The sequence below is a fragment of the Suillus subalutaceus genome, assembly GCF_016647625.1.
Source record: "Suillus subalutaceus strain FC151 chromosome Unknown DFJ58scaffold_56, whole genome shotgun sequence".
NCBI classification, from domain to species: Eukaryota; Fungi; Basidiomycota; class Agaricomycetes; order Boletales; family Suillaceae; genus Suillus; species Suillus subalutaceus.
In genome coordinates this window covers 185,358-202,594 of record NW_024540305.1, presented here as the reverse complement: position 1 = coordinate 202,594, position 17,237 = coordinate 185,358, and the positions used below count along the sequence as shown (strand labels likewise).

The following is a 17,237-nucleotide window of genomic DNA, read 5'->3' as shown; positions in this document are numbered from 1 at the left end:
TTACCACCAGTGGTTGGATCCGAGCTGGCCAGCCTTTCTGAGAACAGAATGGACCGACACCATGAAATAATAGTACTGATGAAGCTCATACTGTACCGCATAGAAACACACGGTAAGAAAGTTTGGTGTACACAAATGGTCTTCCTGCACATCTAGGCTGGTGAAAGCCTGGCTAAATATTAATGGGGAGCGCTAGGTTTATTGCAAGTAACACGCTGCAATTGGACCATATTTAACACAGAGGTAATTCATCACATGCATCACAAGTCATTGACATACTGCAAGTGATTCCCCGGGAGTAGTCCGTGGTTTTACGCTGTGTGATAGGAGTTTGTTGGGCACAGTCGACCAGTTGCCCGTGATTGACGGCCAAAAATTATTGTCCATAGATCGATCGAGGGTTCGGAAATGTGCGAGAATAAACCCTAACCTTCAGGCTTCCACCGAGACCCTTGCATCTAGAGTTCCCCACCGCCGCGAGCGCGCTAACTTCGATATGAACTTGCAACTTCTCTCGCCCACCCTATGTAGGCCGACCATCATCACGGAAGACAACCATTCCTTCTATATTATGCGACTTATTTATGGCGTCCGAATAAAATGAAATGGATATTCAACGGACCTATTCACATGAACTTCCAAAACACTTTCCATGGGATTGAGGGCACCATTGCCAACGATGTCCTTATGTATATGTATACACATTGAAGCTGCAACTCATACCAAGCTTGACTGAGACTGCCATATGGTCATAACAAGTATAGTTTCCCGCAACAAAGAGTCTTTTCTACGTTACGTACCTACATGGTGAATTGAGCACGTCCAATGCAACAAAGTGGCAAGTGGGAAATTCCAGAAATGAAGCTGATCAAATGGTCCTGGATACTGGGCCCTGGCGCTGGTCAGAGCGCTGTTGAGCCCGGTTGCCCTTAGTCTAGGGTTAGGGTTACTAATATCCTATCAATCGATAGATCTTCCCACCTACTCTTTAATGTCACCCACCACCCCATACGTGCAGTCCGGGGAGCCTCTCAATGATTTCCTCCGTTCATTTTGGCAGCGGCAAGTGGATGCAGCAGAGCAAGAAACACCAGATTACAGACATCCTCCACTCCCTCTCGCTCGCATTAAGAAAGTCATGAAGAGCGATCCAGACGTGAAGGTATGTCGCTCTGTCATAAAATAATGCCGAGTCCTCGCTGACTACATTCACAGATGATCGCAGCAGACGCACCCATCTTATTTTGCAAAGCGTGTGAAAGTGCGTCCGGTGGTATCCTTTCCGTCACAGAAGCTTAATGTTTACATTCACTTCCCTACTTCGTCACATAAAATTTTACACCGCTCACCCACCAAAGTTTTTATCTCTGAAATAACTGCTCGCGCATTTATCATAGCCGACTCAAATAAACGTCGAACACTGTCCCGTGCCGATATTGCGAAGGCCCTTGCGAAGTCAGACCAATTCGACTTCCTTATAGATATTGTTCCGAGAGAGGAGGGACTTACGGGATTGACTCAGAGTGGTACAGGGACTGGTGCTGTTGCGGGAGGATCTGGGCCGAGTATGACGAACTTAGTCGCAGGTGTACGTGTTACCAATACTGCTTGTCGTACCTCTCAATGAACTTCCATCTAGCCAAGTCAAGCTGCTCCTCATCATGATTCTGAACACAATGCAGGCGATGAATCCGGCAATTTACCTTCGGCAGTGGTACTGGATCAGGTAAGGATTGTGATACACTTTCTGGCGTTAGATTCTATTCTATCTCCTGCGACCCTGTTTTCTCCCACTCCTGAGAACCGCGCCGTGTGTATGACGTTCTCATCCTTGCTTTTCACAGCTGCAGTCTCTATTAGCGCCATCGAATGCAATGCACGCACCGTGACCTACTGAAGCATCCACAGATGTATACTAGTAGTTCACATCGTGGGGTTGCGCCTGGTTGCGCAGGAAGGTCTCCATTTTAACAGGTTCTGCATCACAGCACATTGCGGTAGGGCGCTCAGCATCTGCTGTCATACCTACACCGATTAGATTTGCTACACTGCACTCTTCCCCTAGTGAGCAGGGGCCCCTCAGAAACCTAGTCAGCAATGGAAGCTAAGGTCATTCCTGTGGCATACTTGATTCCATACAATGATACATGCTGTCATTGGTCAACATGCACTGCAAGCGTGAGAAACGAGTAGTATACGGCCGGCTATGTAGAGAGATACATAGTATCACAGGCTGCGTCTGAACACTTCCATCTTTCATCCAGGAAGTCGGTCACGGTAACTCTATGAATGTTCTCCGAGATCATCCGTCAGCGTGAGTTGCAATGATTCAAGCAAGATAAGGATTCCAGGTGAGTCACACGATAGTACTTTCTCACAGGATGCTTTAAGGCTTGCTTGCCAGAGACCCTTGGAAAAGCTGCTCACGACTTGTAATTACGGCTTACCACGCCTTGATTGATTCTGTGAACATCATAAAATTTTTCCGCTGCTCACAGTGGACTACACTTCAAGGGCCCTGGCTAAGTTGATTTAGCTCTTAGTGCACATTCTGACGTTTATCAAGGATTGGATCCATTCAATATCGACTAAATGGCTATAAGCTGAAACAGTCTTCAACCGCCGTGTGGCAGTTTCAGTACATTAGGCGGCCCTACAGCTCGGGCGGCCAGTGGTGAGACCGATTACCCCACATATTCTGTGTCGTCGTGATGCAAGTCACAAGTCTTATGAGCGGCGGCCCTCATAGCTACATAAGATATCGATAGCTATGGACTGGTGACGGACAGAACCCAGTAGCCGCGAAGTAAGAGATCTCACATTAAAAATCTGCCGGGCAGCGCGACTCATCCAGATACGCACTTAGTAATGATGGTACGGCATGATGATCTCTATGAATTTTACTAATTTATGTGGGTCTTCGACGTTTCAAGTTTCAATCTTGCGCCCGACACAACCCTTCCCGTCTCAAGGCTGCTTCGGTTGTTTTGAATCAAGTTGACCAATGGGCCATGATGTAAAGATATCGCTACGGGCAGACTATTCTAAGTCGGGACCCGAACTTGGAGCTCTTTCAGAGCCGTCTAAGTACAAGGTAATTACATACTAGCACTAGCTCTGCATGCGGCTTTGAATTTTGGTGCTGTACGCCATTCTTCTTACTCCATCTGATCTGTTGGTTACTCATTCACGATACAGTGAACTCAAATTCTGTGGTGGCCCAGGGAGATATAGTGAATCGACGTAAGTGGCGCGATACCCAGTTTGTTGGCTTACATGCTCGTGTATAACATGAAGTCTTAGGCGACTTCGCTTCTACAACTAGCTCAGCAGTCAAAGAAAGTGTGACTATCAGCGAAATGTTTCCTCTGCAGGAATGATTCTCCGAGTCAAGGCGATGTGATATCGACTTGTTTAAAAATCATACTTCAAGTTCAAGTACGTGCATTGCTTCCTGTACATCAGGAACTTACCTCTTCAATTTTCAACACTCCCGAAGAACGAGAGCTTCCGTGCACTCGGATAGGCTGTGAACCGCTGATCGGAACTGAAATTTTATGTATTCAACGTTACTGTTCGAACAGGATTGGGAAAGATACGTAGTGCTCGACACACTTTGTATTGAATCTGGTCAGGAGGTCCTAGGGTTTGTTGGGACCATAGCCAGGAGCATAGGTTCAGAGTTGCGAAAGAGTCTCCAGTGTATGCAGCATTCCTGGCTAGTAACCTAAAATGGAGTAACGAATAAACGAGATTCCTTTTTTAGACAAGCGATGCGTATGGTATTAGCTGACTAATGTCTAGTTCTACGCGCTCAGGAATAACAAGATATATCACATATAGAAGCAGTACCAGTTGACTTTACGTCCACACACGGGCTGTGCTCGTGGAAAACTTCGAAAATACTGGCGCCTTTCAAAGGCAATGATATCTGAATCGTGGTATGCAGACTACAGCGACCTCGAATGTCAGAATTCCAATATAAAGGCAAGCATCCTGCAAAGCCTAGTAAGTATTCTCGCTTTTGTCTGGCCTATAAAGATCCGAATTCATCACCCTGCTAGTGCGACAAATGGCTTTCTTTTACACCTGGATCTCCAACTTGCCTAAGAAATGGTGGAAAGCCCAACCGGAGACAGAAGTGTCGGGCTCGACGCACCCGGACGCAGACATCAATTCGGATAATGACTCGGAGTGAGTAGACATAGTCTTTTGTAGAGCTCCGACAAAGTTGACTCATGTGACAAAAATCTCAACCAATCTAGACGCCAGCTGGACGACCTTACCCCGAAGGTTGTCAAGGACTCGGAATTCACTTATGCTGTTGCACAGGGCAGCTTCGGTGACGTATGGAAATGCAGCCTGAGATTCTCAGAAAAAGATAACACGGTGGAGGTTGGTATAAGTTTCGTGGTAAATTCTGATATCTGATGATAAGTTTCAAGGTGGCCGTTAAATGTGTAAGGATCGAAATCCAGAATGACCAGTGCAAGGAAATCGTCAACAAGGTGGGCCGATATAATATAGAACACCAGTATAATGATATGAAAACATTTGCAGAGGTTGATGGACGACTTCAGCAAGTGGAAACCACTGTGCCATGATAACATTCTTACGCTGTACGGGATTACCTACGGGTTTGGTCCAGTGCCAGCTATCGTATCTCCATGGATGTCCAACGGATCCTTGAGCACATATCTCGATAGAAACTATGACAGTCTTTCCATGGCCCAAAAATTCGGCTTGGTAAGTTTTCCCACATGATATAGTTGCACCATAACTCACGAGCGTCGTGACAGCTTGCCGATGTAGCTGCTGGTCTTCAATATCGTATGCCATTTCATTTTTACATTGCATTCAGATAAGCTGATATATGGCGCATAGTCCACTCTGAGGGAGTGCCTCATGCAGATCTCACAGGTGTAAGCAACAGTGCGGTATGCAGATATGTGGCATTTCTCACATCATTTTAGAGCAATGTACTCATCAATAGCGACGGAGGTGCTCTTGTAGCAGACTACGGGCTCTTGACTACATGTTCCGAGCTAAACGGGACCTCTTACATCAGGAGTAACGTGCGATGGGCTGCGCCTGAGCTTTTCGAAGTTCCAGATACCGATGATGCGCCTAGCTCACCAAAACTAGAAAGCGATATTTATTCTTTTGGATGCATCGCATACCAGGTCTGTCAATATCGTATATTTACAACGCTCTTAAGGTTCTCATTTGTGTTAGGTTTTATCGGGCCAACAGCCGTACTATAACATTCGCAGTGATCACCAGGTAGTTGTGGCCATCCTCAGAGGTGTCAAGCCTAAGCGTCCAGATATCCCTGCCATTGAAGATTGTCATTGGAGCTTCATCGAGCAATGTTGGGCAGAACTATCACAGCGACCTCCCATTGCTGATGTCCGAGATTTGATGTGTCGCTATAGAGATGCTATGTGTTAACTCATGTTTTTGTATTTAGACGAATGCAAGGATTCTATGTTCTCTACGCCCCGACCAACGTTTCGAAACGAAGACGCAAGTGTCTCATCGATGCGAAGAGTAAGCTCTTCGCATCCGAGACATGCGGACATATTTCTCTTTATTTCCTTACGACATTTACCTTGTACAAACGCCTTGTTTCTCTTACTATTCTTTTGAACACAGTGACCTTCTTCGTATGCGCACCTTATCATGGACTTTTCCTTTCATACTCATACTTTATTTGTACTCATGTAGATGTAATTGAATCCAGCGCGTTTCAACCCCGAAGCCGACTGAAGCAAAACGTCCCTCAATTGTTTCGAGATTATTGTTGGAGGAGACGTACCCATGTGGTACCACGGCTACGACGATCCGAGAGGTTAATCCTCGTATCTTCTTTTCCTATCTTGTTAGCTCATCATTTCTTGCACCTTCGACACCATACGATACTTCACCGACACCATACGATACTTCACCGGTACCATGATCTCCGGTCGCTTCTCCGCATACTCATACTCCGTATTTTGCACTCCGCAGCTTTCGTATAGCTACTTATATGTGTCGCCTTGCAGTTTGATACCTCAGCGTTGTTCTTGAACTCCCGCTGAGGTATGCATCGTCTCATCGTCCGTCTTTGCAGTAACTAATATGTACCTACAGACTTGCTCTAGGTAAATTGAATGTTAGCGTTGTTCTTGAACTCCCGCTGAGACTTGCTCTAGCCATTAATTATTTCAAAAGGTTCTTCGAAAATGCACTATGTAACTACATCCTATCTACTCGTTTCGAACACATTGTCGGTCGAACTCCCTTCTAGCCTTACAGCACCGTGTTCTGAATTCTCGAAGCCATCGTCAGTGCTAGTGGTCACTAAACGAAGAACGACGCAGGGCGCTGATGCATGGCCGTGCAGTGGCCGTCCACGGACGCCATCTCTGAGAAGCGCAACAATTTTGACCCATGTTTAGCTCCGGTCCGTGTGTAAGCTTCAAGTGGTGCGTGAATCCCCAATATAGCCCGCCGTGCAGGGACAATTTCAAGTTTGTAAACTGATCATTCTTGTGACTGTTCAGTCTGTAGAATATGCACTAATTCTCATTTTATTTTGGTGAATGAGACCGACTAGCATGCTTGAGCCTGCATCGCACGATTTTCGGGTAGCGAGGACTGACATGTAAATTCAAGCATGTTGCCATGTTGATGGACCGCTGCTCATCATGACCTCGTCAGTTCAAGGTCGACTCATTGAGCGGTACTACCCGTCCACACCCTTCCAGCAACTTGTGATGTATCCGATGCTTGCTCCATAGCTCGTGCCCACTCGCGCCAAAGAAAATATTGTGCCGGAATGAGATAAACCTCTCTTTATTGACGGAGCCCTAAAAAATGACCAGAGCAAGTATCCCATTGCAATCAAGTGCAGGAAGGATTGAGTATTTCTGCCCTCGCAAAAATGTGAACCGTAGCACACAAGCCTGGCCAACTGATAACCAGCCCCTCCGTGTCTCGTTAGTATGGTCATCTATTCCTGCCTCGTTCCAAGAATACAAGCTGATCTTCGCTGTAGCGAGAGATCTCGCGTTGCCGCGTAGCTCATAATAGTTCATCACGTTCGAATGCCCCCTTTGCGACAGAATTGTGTGTGATGGCAAGATTTTGGAGGGTGCGAGAAAGTGTAGCAAATTTGCAATGAGAAGCCCTTGAATTTGCATAAGACCTCCTGCTTCCAATTTATGATGGAGGCCACTGGGTAGAACGAATGGATTATGTAGAGATCCATAATCATTGTATAATCGAAGGATGTTGTACACAGTTCCACGTGGAAGTGTTACAATTTCATCAATAGGCCTAGGTATGTCAATGTGCATAACAAGCTGTGTAGACGCGGATGTGAAATGGCGGAGCAGCGTGACAGTGTTACACTTTGGTCCTGCTAAACAGAAGCAAATACGGCACAATCATTATGCAAAGGACTGTACACAAGTCTGGCAATCGACTCTTGGGATTCCGTCATCGATTCAGAAGAACCCAACTTGGAGGATCCATAGTTCGATAGCGAACTGCTTGGAAGCGAAACCCAAGCCAGAAGCGTCCAGCAGAGCGTCGCGAAGTAGACCACGTCCTTGGCACCCGCTGCAGCTACCCGTTTCCTAGGATAAGGGTCTGTTAACTACGGCGGCGGGGATGGCAGTGGTTTCGAACCTGTGAAAGTCCTCGTCAGGGGGCTACAGCTACCCCAACCGCGCCGACCATCTCGTTTTGTGCAGGAATAACAATAATATTATACTACCAGTGAGTCTATATGGAAGTAAAAGTTCCGAGGCACGACTGCAACCACGTTCGGTGACTGGCCGTTGCTTACGGTAACTATGACCCACTCAGATGGTAGGAGGCTTCAGATCCCAGATCCGTTGGCCTCCTAAAACCCGGTCATTTCCGTACCGACTATGAATTCTGTGTCTCCGTGCAGAGGGACTCCAACAAGATTAAGTCTCCAAGCTTCAAGGCTTGCGATCGCCAACCCCTAACTGGTCACCGTTGCGTTGGTCATATGTCCAGAACTTGTACTATGGCGGTACAATTCATCCCCTGCGAATTAATAAAATGACAATATTAATGACATGGTTTCATGCAGGCTTCTTTTGTTCTGGCAACACTCGAGTGCCCATGTTGTACTAGTCGCTGTTGTGACGTAGTGGATCCCACGATCATGACGCATATTCGAACGGGAATTGAAACGTTTTGTGTAAGCTACAACCTTACTTGAAACCGGACAAGTCGATTCATTCACTGTGCACGACATGATAGGGTGGATTGCCCCGAGAAGATGATTCAAGCCGCAAGGAAGTGACATTAATCATTGCGGTCTCGAATCTTGAATCAAGCGTAGTTGGGCTGATTGGGTGCAGGATTCGCTAGCCCATTAGGTAAAGTTAGCCGGTAATTGGCTCTATATCGTAGATTCAATGGAAGAGACTCGGAACGGTATGGCTAATGCGACTTTTGAAATTTGAGTCACTATAGCCCAGAGTCACTCTGGCTTAATTCCGAGCACTAAAAATGGGCGATAGGCCAAATTATTTACAGAAGCAACTAACTTATTACTTTTTTGTGTATCACTATCAGGCAGTATTGGCGCAAGCTCTTCTCATCCCGCCTCGTTAAAAGAGCACGACACATGAGTCTACTAACCTAAATGATTTTGTCTTTCTTATCCCACTGCAGGTCTTGGTTAGAGAAGGTCGGGAGGAAGTTGTTGGGGTGGATAGGCCGCCCGTCTGTCAGGACAGCTACCATCGGTGGTAGTGAGATAGACCCCGACAACCAGTAAGTCAATCATAGTACCCTATGACAACGCACTTCCTCATGCGACTTCTAATGCAGCCTACTCGACCTTACAGGATCCGTATCCAAGGAGTCGCCCTATCCAATAGCGCACGGTAGTTTCGGGGATGTGTGGAAATGCACCTACATCGCATCCAATCATCAAGGCCTGGAGGCAAGCATGGTACACGTATGGCCGCTGTGCAGCCATCTGAATCCATGACAGGTAGCAGTCAAATCCATAAGGATCGATGTTGCAGGCGACGATTCCAGGGCCAGACTTACTCAAGTAAGTGTTCGGCTTACATGTGATACGCTTGCTCAAACCATGGCTTTGCAGAGACTCTTGGACGATTTCCATGCACGGAAGCAACTGCATCACGAAAATCTTTTGTCTCTGCTCGGTTTCAGTCGCGATTTTGGGCCACTTCTAGCGATGGTTTCCCCCTGGATACACAACGGCTCGCTCACCACATATCTTGAACACAATTTCACAGAATTGACCATCGAAGAAAAGCTCCGGATCGTGAGTTGTTTATCAGAAGCGCTCGTACATCATGTTGTTCATTAGAATCCTAGTTGCGGCAAGTCGCTGCAGCCATCAACTACCGTATGTGGAATCTTCAATAGTTTGTGAAAACAATTATTGACGGCATTGCAGTCCATTCGAAGGGCGTTGTTCACGGTGACCTTACTGCCGTACGTATTAGTTGTCTGATACCCGCCTTCTAGCTCTGATCTGGAACGGCAGAACAACATTCTGATAGATTCGGATCGCAATGTCCATGTAGCAGACCATGGGATCCTGGCAATGTGTTCTGAGCTCTCAGGGACTTCATACATCAGGAGCAATGTGCGATGGGCTGCGCCAGAGCTCTTCGAGGTGGCCGAGAACGAAGAGTCATCGACTCCTCCACAGCCAGCCAGCGATATTTATTCCTTCGGATGCATCATGCTTCAGGTTCGAGGCGTTCCATAGTAGTTGCGTTGGTTTGCGACTAAGATCCCGTAGGTTATGACAGGACGACCACCCTATGCAGATGTGCGAAGCGATCATCAAGTTACTGTCCTGATACTCAAGGGTAAAAAGCCTACAAGACCGTCAAGTCCGCACGACGTAGATTCTTTCTGGGATTTCATCGAGAAGTGCTGGAGTGATACAGGACGTCGCCCCTCTGCCGTTGATGTTCTGAGTTTTCTAGGACCAGATCATGTCACTGCTAGGGTATAACGTGGGTCGACCTGGGTCATACCCGCACCCGACCCGCAGGTACCGAAACTTTCAGAGGCCCACCCGTACCCGCCCGTGTCAGAGCATCGCAGGTGCGGGTCAACCCACAGGTCACCCGTTAGTGTGGACATATTTTGCGAAACTGGCATGTATATGTGCTCAGTGCTGAGCAACGAAAAAAAAGTATGTACGAAGCTTAGCCTGAGTCAATAACAATCTCGCTGCGTGTGTTCTTTGCCGGCGATGTATCAAGTTCGAAATTGCTCGTCGGTGTATGAGACTGCGCGGAAAGGGCAAAAGGGCCAGTGATTCCACGAATGAAACAGTGAGGGGGGGGGCGATATACATGTTATATCGTCATCAGGTTTGTCCCAGGCATCGAGATCTGTGGCCACAACCTTTTAAATTTGTTCAACATTTTTTGGTGGGAGGCATTAACACAGGAGCCATCGAGACCGCCGTGCGCTTACGACTGTGCGTGTTCTTGGCCGGCAGGGAGTCTAGCTCAAAAGCATTGCCCGACGGTATACTTGAAGGGGTGTCATAGTTCGACATGGGGGAAATGGATGCTAGTATGTTGCAACTCGCGACTTATGAGTTGTGCCGTCCATGCTACGTGGACACTGGAGACGGTAAGACAGTGCGGTTGACGTTGCGTAGAATTTAGAAAGATAATCATCGATTTTACATGCTGTAAAAGTTCAATTTAGGTTTGCGTGGGAAGTCTTTGGGGTTTGTCAGCTGTGTATTAAATGTCGACACGTGCCACTATGCCGTGTTCTACACAATATTCACGAGATGCGGTCTTGTTATTCAATATTCACAAACATTGGTGATTTGAATGTACCTATGAAGGAAAGCATTAATCTGAAAGGATCGATCAAGGTGGAAGACTGACCTGTTGAACCAATAGTGGTATTCAAAGTTCACACCTGTGCTGAGAAAATGAGAGGCAAACGCCGGCAGCATGGCATACTTTTCAAAGTCCGTCCTGCCCTCTGACCGCTGTCTGCCGATCAACCAGCCGTCGACGTTGTCGTCGGTGTCGACCTTGCTGGTGTTATCCGATTTCCAATCGCCCTTTATTTGTCACTTGCTCTGTTCTTGGGGAACCATCTAGAAGATGGCACATACTACTAGAGCTGGAGCCGGAGGAAATTGCGGTCAAACACAATCCAGACGAGCAAAAGAGAAAGCTCCTGCAAGCACAAATGCACCAGCAAATGAAGATGACGGCCTACAACCTGTGATCAGTCCTGCTCCCAACACCAAAAAGAAGCTGGCTATCCATTGGGAGGGGGCCTACAGTGCTCGCACCTCTCGCCTCATCGCCTGGTGCAAAGCTAATGATGATGCACGCATCAAACTCTTCTCCGATTCTGTGAAGGATGCAAAAGAGCAAGGGAGGAAGAAAAAGCAGAGTGCTGCTCCAAAAGAAACATACTACTCGCAGCTTGCAAATGCTATATTTTCAAATGACGAAGATCCTGAAGTACGGCTCCTCTTCCAGACAAAGCCTGGTGCTTTGATCAAGCCTGTTCAGACTCGATTCGGAACGTAAGTAACCTCCGATCTTCTTGCATCTGATATGAATTACAAATTTATACCGTTTCAGTTGCTGATCAGATGCTTCAGGCTCAAAAGAAAATACAACGAGTTCAACAAGTCCCTCAAGCAGACAGGCGCCGGATTAACATATGATGAGCTACAGAAGAACCCGCAGACCAAGACACTCATTGGTGGGTTGTTCTCATGCGCATCTGTCAATTTTATTTATCTATTTCTTGCAGATTCGCAACTGGACAAATTCCCATGGTGGCCAGACCTTCACGGTTGGTGGAGGACAAATCCTGCCTATAATACTGTATTCTCAACCGCTGATCCTGGACAAAACTATGAATCTGCTGCGCTACAACACTTCCATGTGCCTGACCGTGAGGACGCACAACTCCCTGCCAATGAAAATGAGCCACAAGAGGATGCCGATATTGAGGACGGGGAAATTGTTGACATGGATGTTGTCAGCGCAAATGTCGACATCCGTCGAGACCCCATAGATGCCACTGATGAAGATGCTGCAGGACAAGCAGATGACGATATCCTGATGGAACAAGATCAGTTTTTCCACCTGCAACACGCACCGGCGTCCTCCCGTTCATCATCAACCCCCAGTTTTTTTCGTGGATCTACCTCTACAGGCTCATACACTTCCTTACCGCGTCTTCGCCCACCAATCACACCTATATCAACACATTATTCTGACCAAAATGCGGTGTCGCTCAACTCTCCGGAGCCTCTAAATGAAGACCAGTCCGACGGCCAATATCCTTTTTTTTCCAGCTTCAAAAAACCAACCTCCAGCCACAACGCCACTCCACATGACTCCGATTCTGATGTCAGCGCCAGCAATGCAATGAGGGGTTTGCGGGTTGATTCGCGTAAAGGAAGTCCTGCTCGAGGACGTCCGGCATCACAAATCATGAAGCTATCTGGAGGATCTACTCGTAGCGCATCACCTCAATCATCTCAAGTCACCTCATCTCGTCCTCCATCACGCAAACGTGCCAACAACGATCAAGCTTCCACTGCTGCTGCCGCCGAGCGGCTCTCTGAAACAGCGCAGGCGCTGATCCAGCAAGTTGGCGAAAAGCGCGATGGTCGTGTCGAGCATGATCGCTACAAGCGATTGAAGCTTGAGAGTGACATGTGGGCTAGGGAACTTAAAGTACGCAATGCTCACGATGAACGAGAACATGCTATGCGTCTCGCTGAGCAAGACCACCTGCACAAACGCGAGCTCATGGGTCACCAACTGGAGCATGCAAAGCTAGAGCTTGAGCTCGCCCGTGCACGTCGAGAAGAAGAGGAGGCAAGGATTCGGCGTATTGCAATGGAGCGGAACCTGGGTCAAAATTGAGTCTTGTGTTGTCATCTTCGCGTGTTGCCTCTTGGTTTGTTACTTTGTGCTATCTTTGTTGTTTTTTCGTTGATAAATTTGCTGTTGTTCGAGTACCGCCAGTGTTTTGATATAAGCATTTGAATACACAAATTCCGCTGCTACATCTACTGAAGCTTGAGAAGCAAACGCGCCATTAAAGCATTCCGAAATTCTTGTCCCGCTGTCCCGATATAAGTCTCGTCGCCCTGCCCCTCCTCTCCCTCCTCCTCCTCCTCGACATTCAGATCCATCCTCTGCCCAGTCAGTTCCTCGTAAAAATCGTCACCGGTACTTGCGATGCCAAGAGTCTCCTCAATCTCAACAATCAAGTTATGCAAGATTAGACAGCAGCGGATCCACATGTTGGAATAATCCAGCTCTTTCTTGCCTTGGATCGGAAACCGAAGCTCTCGTAGGCTCTGGAATCTGCCCTTGATCGAACCGAAAAAGTGCTCAGACCGAACACGGACCTACAAGTATGTAAGCGACATTCCGAAGCCATCCATCCACACTTACTTTGGAAAGGTGATAGTTGAACGTTCTCTGATCCCTCGTCAACGCCCCTCCAGGTGGTCGTTTGAATGGTGTGACACACCATACTTGCGAAGCATATGCGGAATCAGGCCCATAGCCACTGGTTCGCGCCGAAAAAATTGTTTGGGGTGCGTGCGACCCTGGTTCGCCCAAAAACATTAGAGTCATGAAGACTACCAGGTACGCCAATTACATAGTCGACAATACGGAGATTGTGCGGAAGAATGACAACCTTTTGAAAGCATGAGCTCATCCAATGAAAGGGAAAAATTAACGTACCTGAGCAGTGAGAGAGTAGTTTGAATTTTTGTCAAAAAACCCCTCACCGTGCCACCCAGGCTTCCGAAATAAGTTGAATGGGGTGCCATCGACGCAGAGGAAGCCACCACGCCATTCCCGGCATGTCTTCCCCTCAACCCACTGCTGCGCTCTTTTCCGTTCCTCTTGATCTTCTCGATCAAGCGGATCGAAGTGGATCGCGTCGTCATGGTGCTTCAAAAGTGCGATCATAACTCTTTTGAAGCAGTTATACACAGTTCCGACGGATACCCCTGCCCATTCGGCCAAATCCTGCGTCGTAGCAGCATTTCCATAGTGGCCTATGCCATTGAGAAAAACCGCGAGTTGAATGGGGATAGGAAGCTGTGGGTTGTTAGAGTTGTTGTAGAAAATTGCGTGTGGTTGGATACGTTCGACGAGCTTGTCGAAAACAGCAGGGCACACACGAAGCTTTCGGCAGAATTTGTCGGGGGCATGCATCCCCCATTCCGGCAGCAGGTGCAGTTGTGGGGCGTGGCTAAGTTTGGGTCTTGCATTAAGGACACGGCTGATCTCTACTTCAGTCGTGCAAAGCACGAACAGCATCTATAAACTCCGTAAACGCTCGACTGGCCATCTGTGGCACATCCAATGAGAACTGGGAGGATGCGAGTGAATAGGCGCTTGTTATGGTGATACCAGGTCATCAGGGAGTCCAAAGATTCATCCGATGACTCTGAACAAACTGACATGCCAATGGATTCGGATCCACTGCTGTCATTAGAGGAAGTACTGTAACTGTCATCTTCGGAGTCTGGTTCTTCAAGGAGCTCATCAAGTGCGTGCTGCACAAGCTCTACATAGCGGGCTAATACAAGGTCATCATGTGCATTTTTTAGGGCTCGTAGTTGTTGTTTTCGAAGCGATATGCGAGGCATAAGTAGTGGGCTGATCTTATCAGCGTAGTACAGTGATGTGTAAGCCAGACGGAGTTATAATTCGGAGTTTTAATGGTGTCGTCCAAGTTTCCAAGCGTTGTCTGTTCCGTATCGGTTTTAACTTTGAATACCACTAATGACTCCGGCATACTGGATGATCGAATTAGGTAAGATTCAGAACTACGAAACCTTGCCCTCGCGGCCTGTCACGCGTCACGACTCACGACATGAAGACAATCGTACTGGCTGTGATGGCAGTTTACCCAAGCCAGGCCTTGCATGAAAACCTCACGATCAAAGAGCGTTTTCAATATGGCCCAGTTGCCAATTTCGTTGATGGGCGGTTGAACGATAGCACAAGCCGTTACGGCCGCGGCGTGGCCCCGGGCCACCTCAGAACTTGTCATACGTGGATACGTTTCTTTCAGACCCTGCGCGAGCGCCCTGCAGGGTGCAGGCCCCATTAATACATGAACAGATAAGTCGTTCGAAAACTATTGGTGCAGGCGAAATGGGATGGATCAAGTCATCAAGTTCTTCAATTTGGCTGAAGCCTTCAAAATTGACCGTCACTGAACGACTGACTTATTAATGTTTCGTAGCTCGGCGAAGTTTGAACTATTGTAATATCGCCAGTCGAACATTCTCGAAGTTCTATCTCTTCTCTGCGAGGTTTGTATTTTGCTAACAAAGCCGCTGAGAGCAAAGATTGCCTCGTGCAATTACTGCTCTTTTCAGCGCTGTCAGTGTTCTTCACATCCCTGACAACACGCTTCAAGATGTCTCATTGTCTGCCCAACATCAGAAGTAGGTTTGCCGCTCGATGCCTGTAGGGACTGAAATGGGCGTTTGTAGCATTCATTATCGATCCGATTCACCCACAGCACTACTTCGACTAATACCAGTCGTGGCGTCTTCAGTTTGACCCTACGCAGTTTCTTTCCACGTAATTATCGGTGGAATAACTTTGCGATGTTATCGCACTAATATTGTCTGCATATAAGACTGTAGTTCATTAATGCTAAGGAACAGGACTATTTCCCACTGTGATTTCCTGTCAACAATGGACATGCTCAACCGCTTGCAACAGTTCCTTGGTCTTGTACGTTTGTTGGCATTGTCCGGCCGTAGAGCCATCTATTCATCTCACTCTAACAGGTTGGCCGTGCACCAAGTGGCCAAGCATCTCCTGTTCGGCCCTCGGTCGATAGTATTCCCGCAAGCCAGACCCCGATTGTCGACACTCCCAATAGAACTTCCGACGATCACTTTTCCAGTGAACGCCTCTCTAGTACTTCTGACGCAGAGGGCTCGCCGTATGTCATTTCTTTTCCTCAGGGTGGACTGTGTAAATATCGAACAATAATAGTGCTCTCTGTATCAAACCAAGTGATATCCACAAGCAAACCGTCTACCCAACCGTCTCTGGTGGTCTTGGAGATGTTTACAAGTGTACATGGAACTGCGGCGCGGGTTCGGACGAGGTATTTCTGAACAGACTTTTTCTGCATGTCCTGATTGTGACTTCAGGTTGCGGTCAAATCACCACGATTCACAAATCTGAGTGATGGTGAACTTGTCAAAATCAACAAGGTATATTGGGCTCCAGTCTGACAGCCGCATATCTGAACTTTTGAGATGCAGAACCTTGACCGCGAGATCCGTATATGGGCCAAGTTGAAGCATCAATATGTATTGCCTTTGCATGGCACTGTAGATCAGCAGTTTGGCCCGTGTCGCGCATTGGTTTCCCCCTGGATGCCGAATGGGACTTTGAACTCTTACCTTAATCGCGTGCATGAGACCCTCTCGATGATGGATAGGCTTCGGCTGGTGAGTTTTATTTACGAAGCCGAGTAAGGTAACTTACTACGTTTACAATAGCTTAAACAAATTACCGAGGGGCTCCAGTATCGTGAGTGATAGATTGACTATGGAAGTGACCAACATAACCATGTTTTCTGCAGTCCACAACCACGATGTGATACACGGTGATCTCACCAACGTAAGTTTATACATGCCGTGCAAATGGAACCATCTTATGGTGATTGTAGAATAATGTTCTAGTTGCTGCCGATGGATCTCCTCGTCTTGCAGATTTCGGTATTTCCAATATCATGGTGCAATCAAACCCTGCCTACTCCTACCACACCGGTGCAGTTCGTTGGATCGCTCCAGAGGTCCTTGACCTCCCGGAAGACCAACCCATACAATGCGCAACTAGATCTACCGACATATACGCTCTCGGCGGTATCATGCTTCAGGTTCGTAGTCTCTCGTTGGCTTGCTAGTGACACTAATATTGCCTGCGTGTAGGTCCTATATGGGAAACAGCCTTACTGGTGGCTGAAGTCCGCCCCACATGTTATTTCGGCTAAGTTCAGACACGCAGAGCCCATCGACTCCTCCATCGATATCCACCCTAGTCACCTGGATTTCATGCGGCGGTGCTGGTCAACGGCAAAGGAGGTTCGTCCGTCAGTAGAAGAGGTAATAAACTACCTTCAAGAAGCACTGTCGAATGAGACTTTGTCTGCATAAG

The 17,237-nt window shown here is 47.5% G+C and overlaps 6 protein-coding genes across 6 annotated transcripts; all 6 read left to right on the top strand.

Moving 5' to 3' along the window:
- Window positions 1-988: 988 nt before the first annotated feature.
- DFJ58DRAFT_789578 (histone-fold-containing protein) lies at window positions 989-2,164 on the top strand (the record flags this gene model as incomplete). Its single annotated transcript, XM_041390224.1, has 5 exons — window positions 989-1,162; window positions 1,216-1,261; window positions 1,359-1,588; window positions 1,640-1,726; window positions 1,845-2,164. 5 exons carry the CDS (start codon window positions 992-994, stop codon window positions 1,887-1,889), a joined length of 579 nt encoding a protein of 192 aa, XP_041243693.1. The 3' UTR covers window positions 1,890-2,164.
- Window positions 2,165-4,107: 1,943 nt separating this feature from the next.
- DFJ58DRAFT_789573 (kinase-like domain-containing protein) lies at window positions 4,108-5,676 on the top strand. Its single transcript, XM_041390223.1, is given in 8 exon segments — window positions 4,108-4,188; window positions 4,266-4,387; window positions 4,399-4,405; window positions 4,446-4,746; window positions 4,800-4,830; window positions 4,885-4,922; window positions 4,974-5,183; window positions 5,236-5,676. 5 exon segments carry the CDS (start codon window positions 4,567-4,569, stop codon window positions 5,449-5,451), a joined length of 675 nt encoding a protein of 224 aa, XP_041243692.1. The 5' UTR covers window positions 4,108-4,188; window positions 4,266-4,387; window positions 4,399-4,405; window positions 4,446-4,566; the 3' UTR covers window positions 5,452-5,676.
- Window positions 5,677-8,666: 2,990 nt separating this feature from the next.
- DFJ58DRAFT_789569 (kinase-like domain-containing protein) lies at window positions 8,667-9,440 on the top strand (the record flags this gene model as incomplete). Its single annotated transcript, XM_041390222.1, has 5 exons — window positions 8,667-8,799; window positions 8,857-8,971; window positions 9,023-9,085; window positions 9,137-9,322; window positions 9,376-9,440. Coding segments are annotated over 5 exons (533 nt in total), but the record flags the coding sequence as incomplete, so codon positions are not given.
- A 104-nt stretch (window positions 9,441-9,544) lies between these two features.
- On the top strand, window positions 9,545-10,184 carry DFJ58DRAFT_684374 (kinase-like domain-containing protein). The gene is made up of 2 exons (XM_041383276.1): window positions 9,545-9,757; window positions 9,809-10,184. The coding sequence occupies exons 1-2, from the start codon at window positions 9,608-9,610 to the stop codon at window positions 10,025-10,027; spliced, it is 369 nt and encodes a 122-aa protein (XP_041243690.1). The 5' UTR covers window positions 9,545-9,607; the 3' UTR covers window positions 10,028-10,184.
- A 1,149-nt stretch (window positions 10,185-11,333) lies between these two features.
- On the top strand, window positions 11,334-11,939 carry DFJ58DRAFT_623315 (uncharacterized protein; the record flags this gene model as incomplete). The annotated part of the gene is made up of 3 exons (XM_041381065.1): window positions 11,334-11,584; window positions 11,663-11,766; window positions 11,818-11,939. Coding segments are annotated over 3 exons (477 nt in total), but the record flags the coding sequence as incomplete, so codon positions are not given.
- A 3,819-nt stretch (window positions 11,940-15,758) lies between these two features.
- Window positions 15,759-17,236, top strand: DFJ58DRAFT_745919 (kinase-like domain-containing protein; the record flags this gene model as incomplete). Its single annotated transcript, XM_041387419.1, has 9 exons — window positions 15,759-15,797; window positions 15,854-16,011; window positions 16,065-16,179; window positions 16,226-16,288; window positions 16,340-16,528; window positions 16,580-16,610; window positions 16,663-16,700; window positions 16,750-16,959; window positions 17,012-17,236. The coding sequence occupies 9 exons, from the start codon at window positions 15,759-15,761 to the stop codon at window positions 17,234-17,236; spliced, it is 1,068 nt and encodes a 355-aa protein (XP_041243688.1).
- Between the last annotated feature and the right edge of the window lies 1 nt (window position 17,237).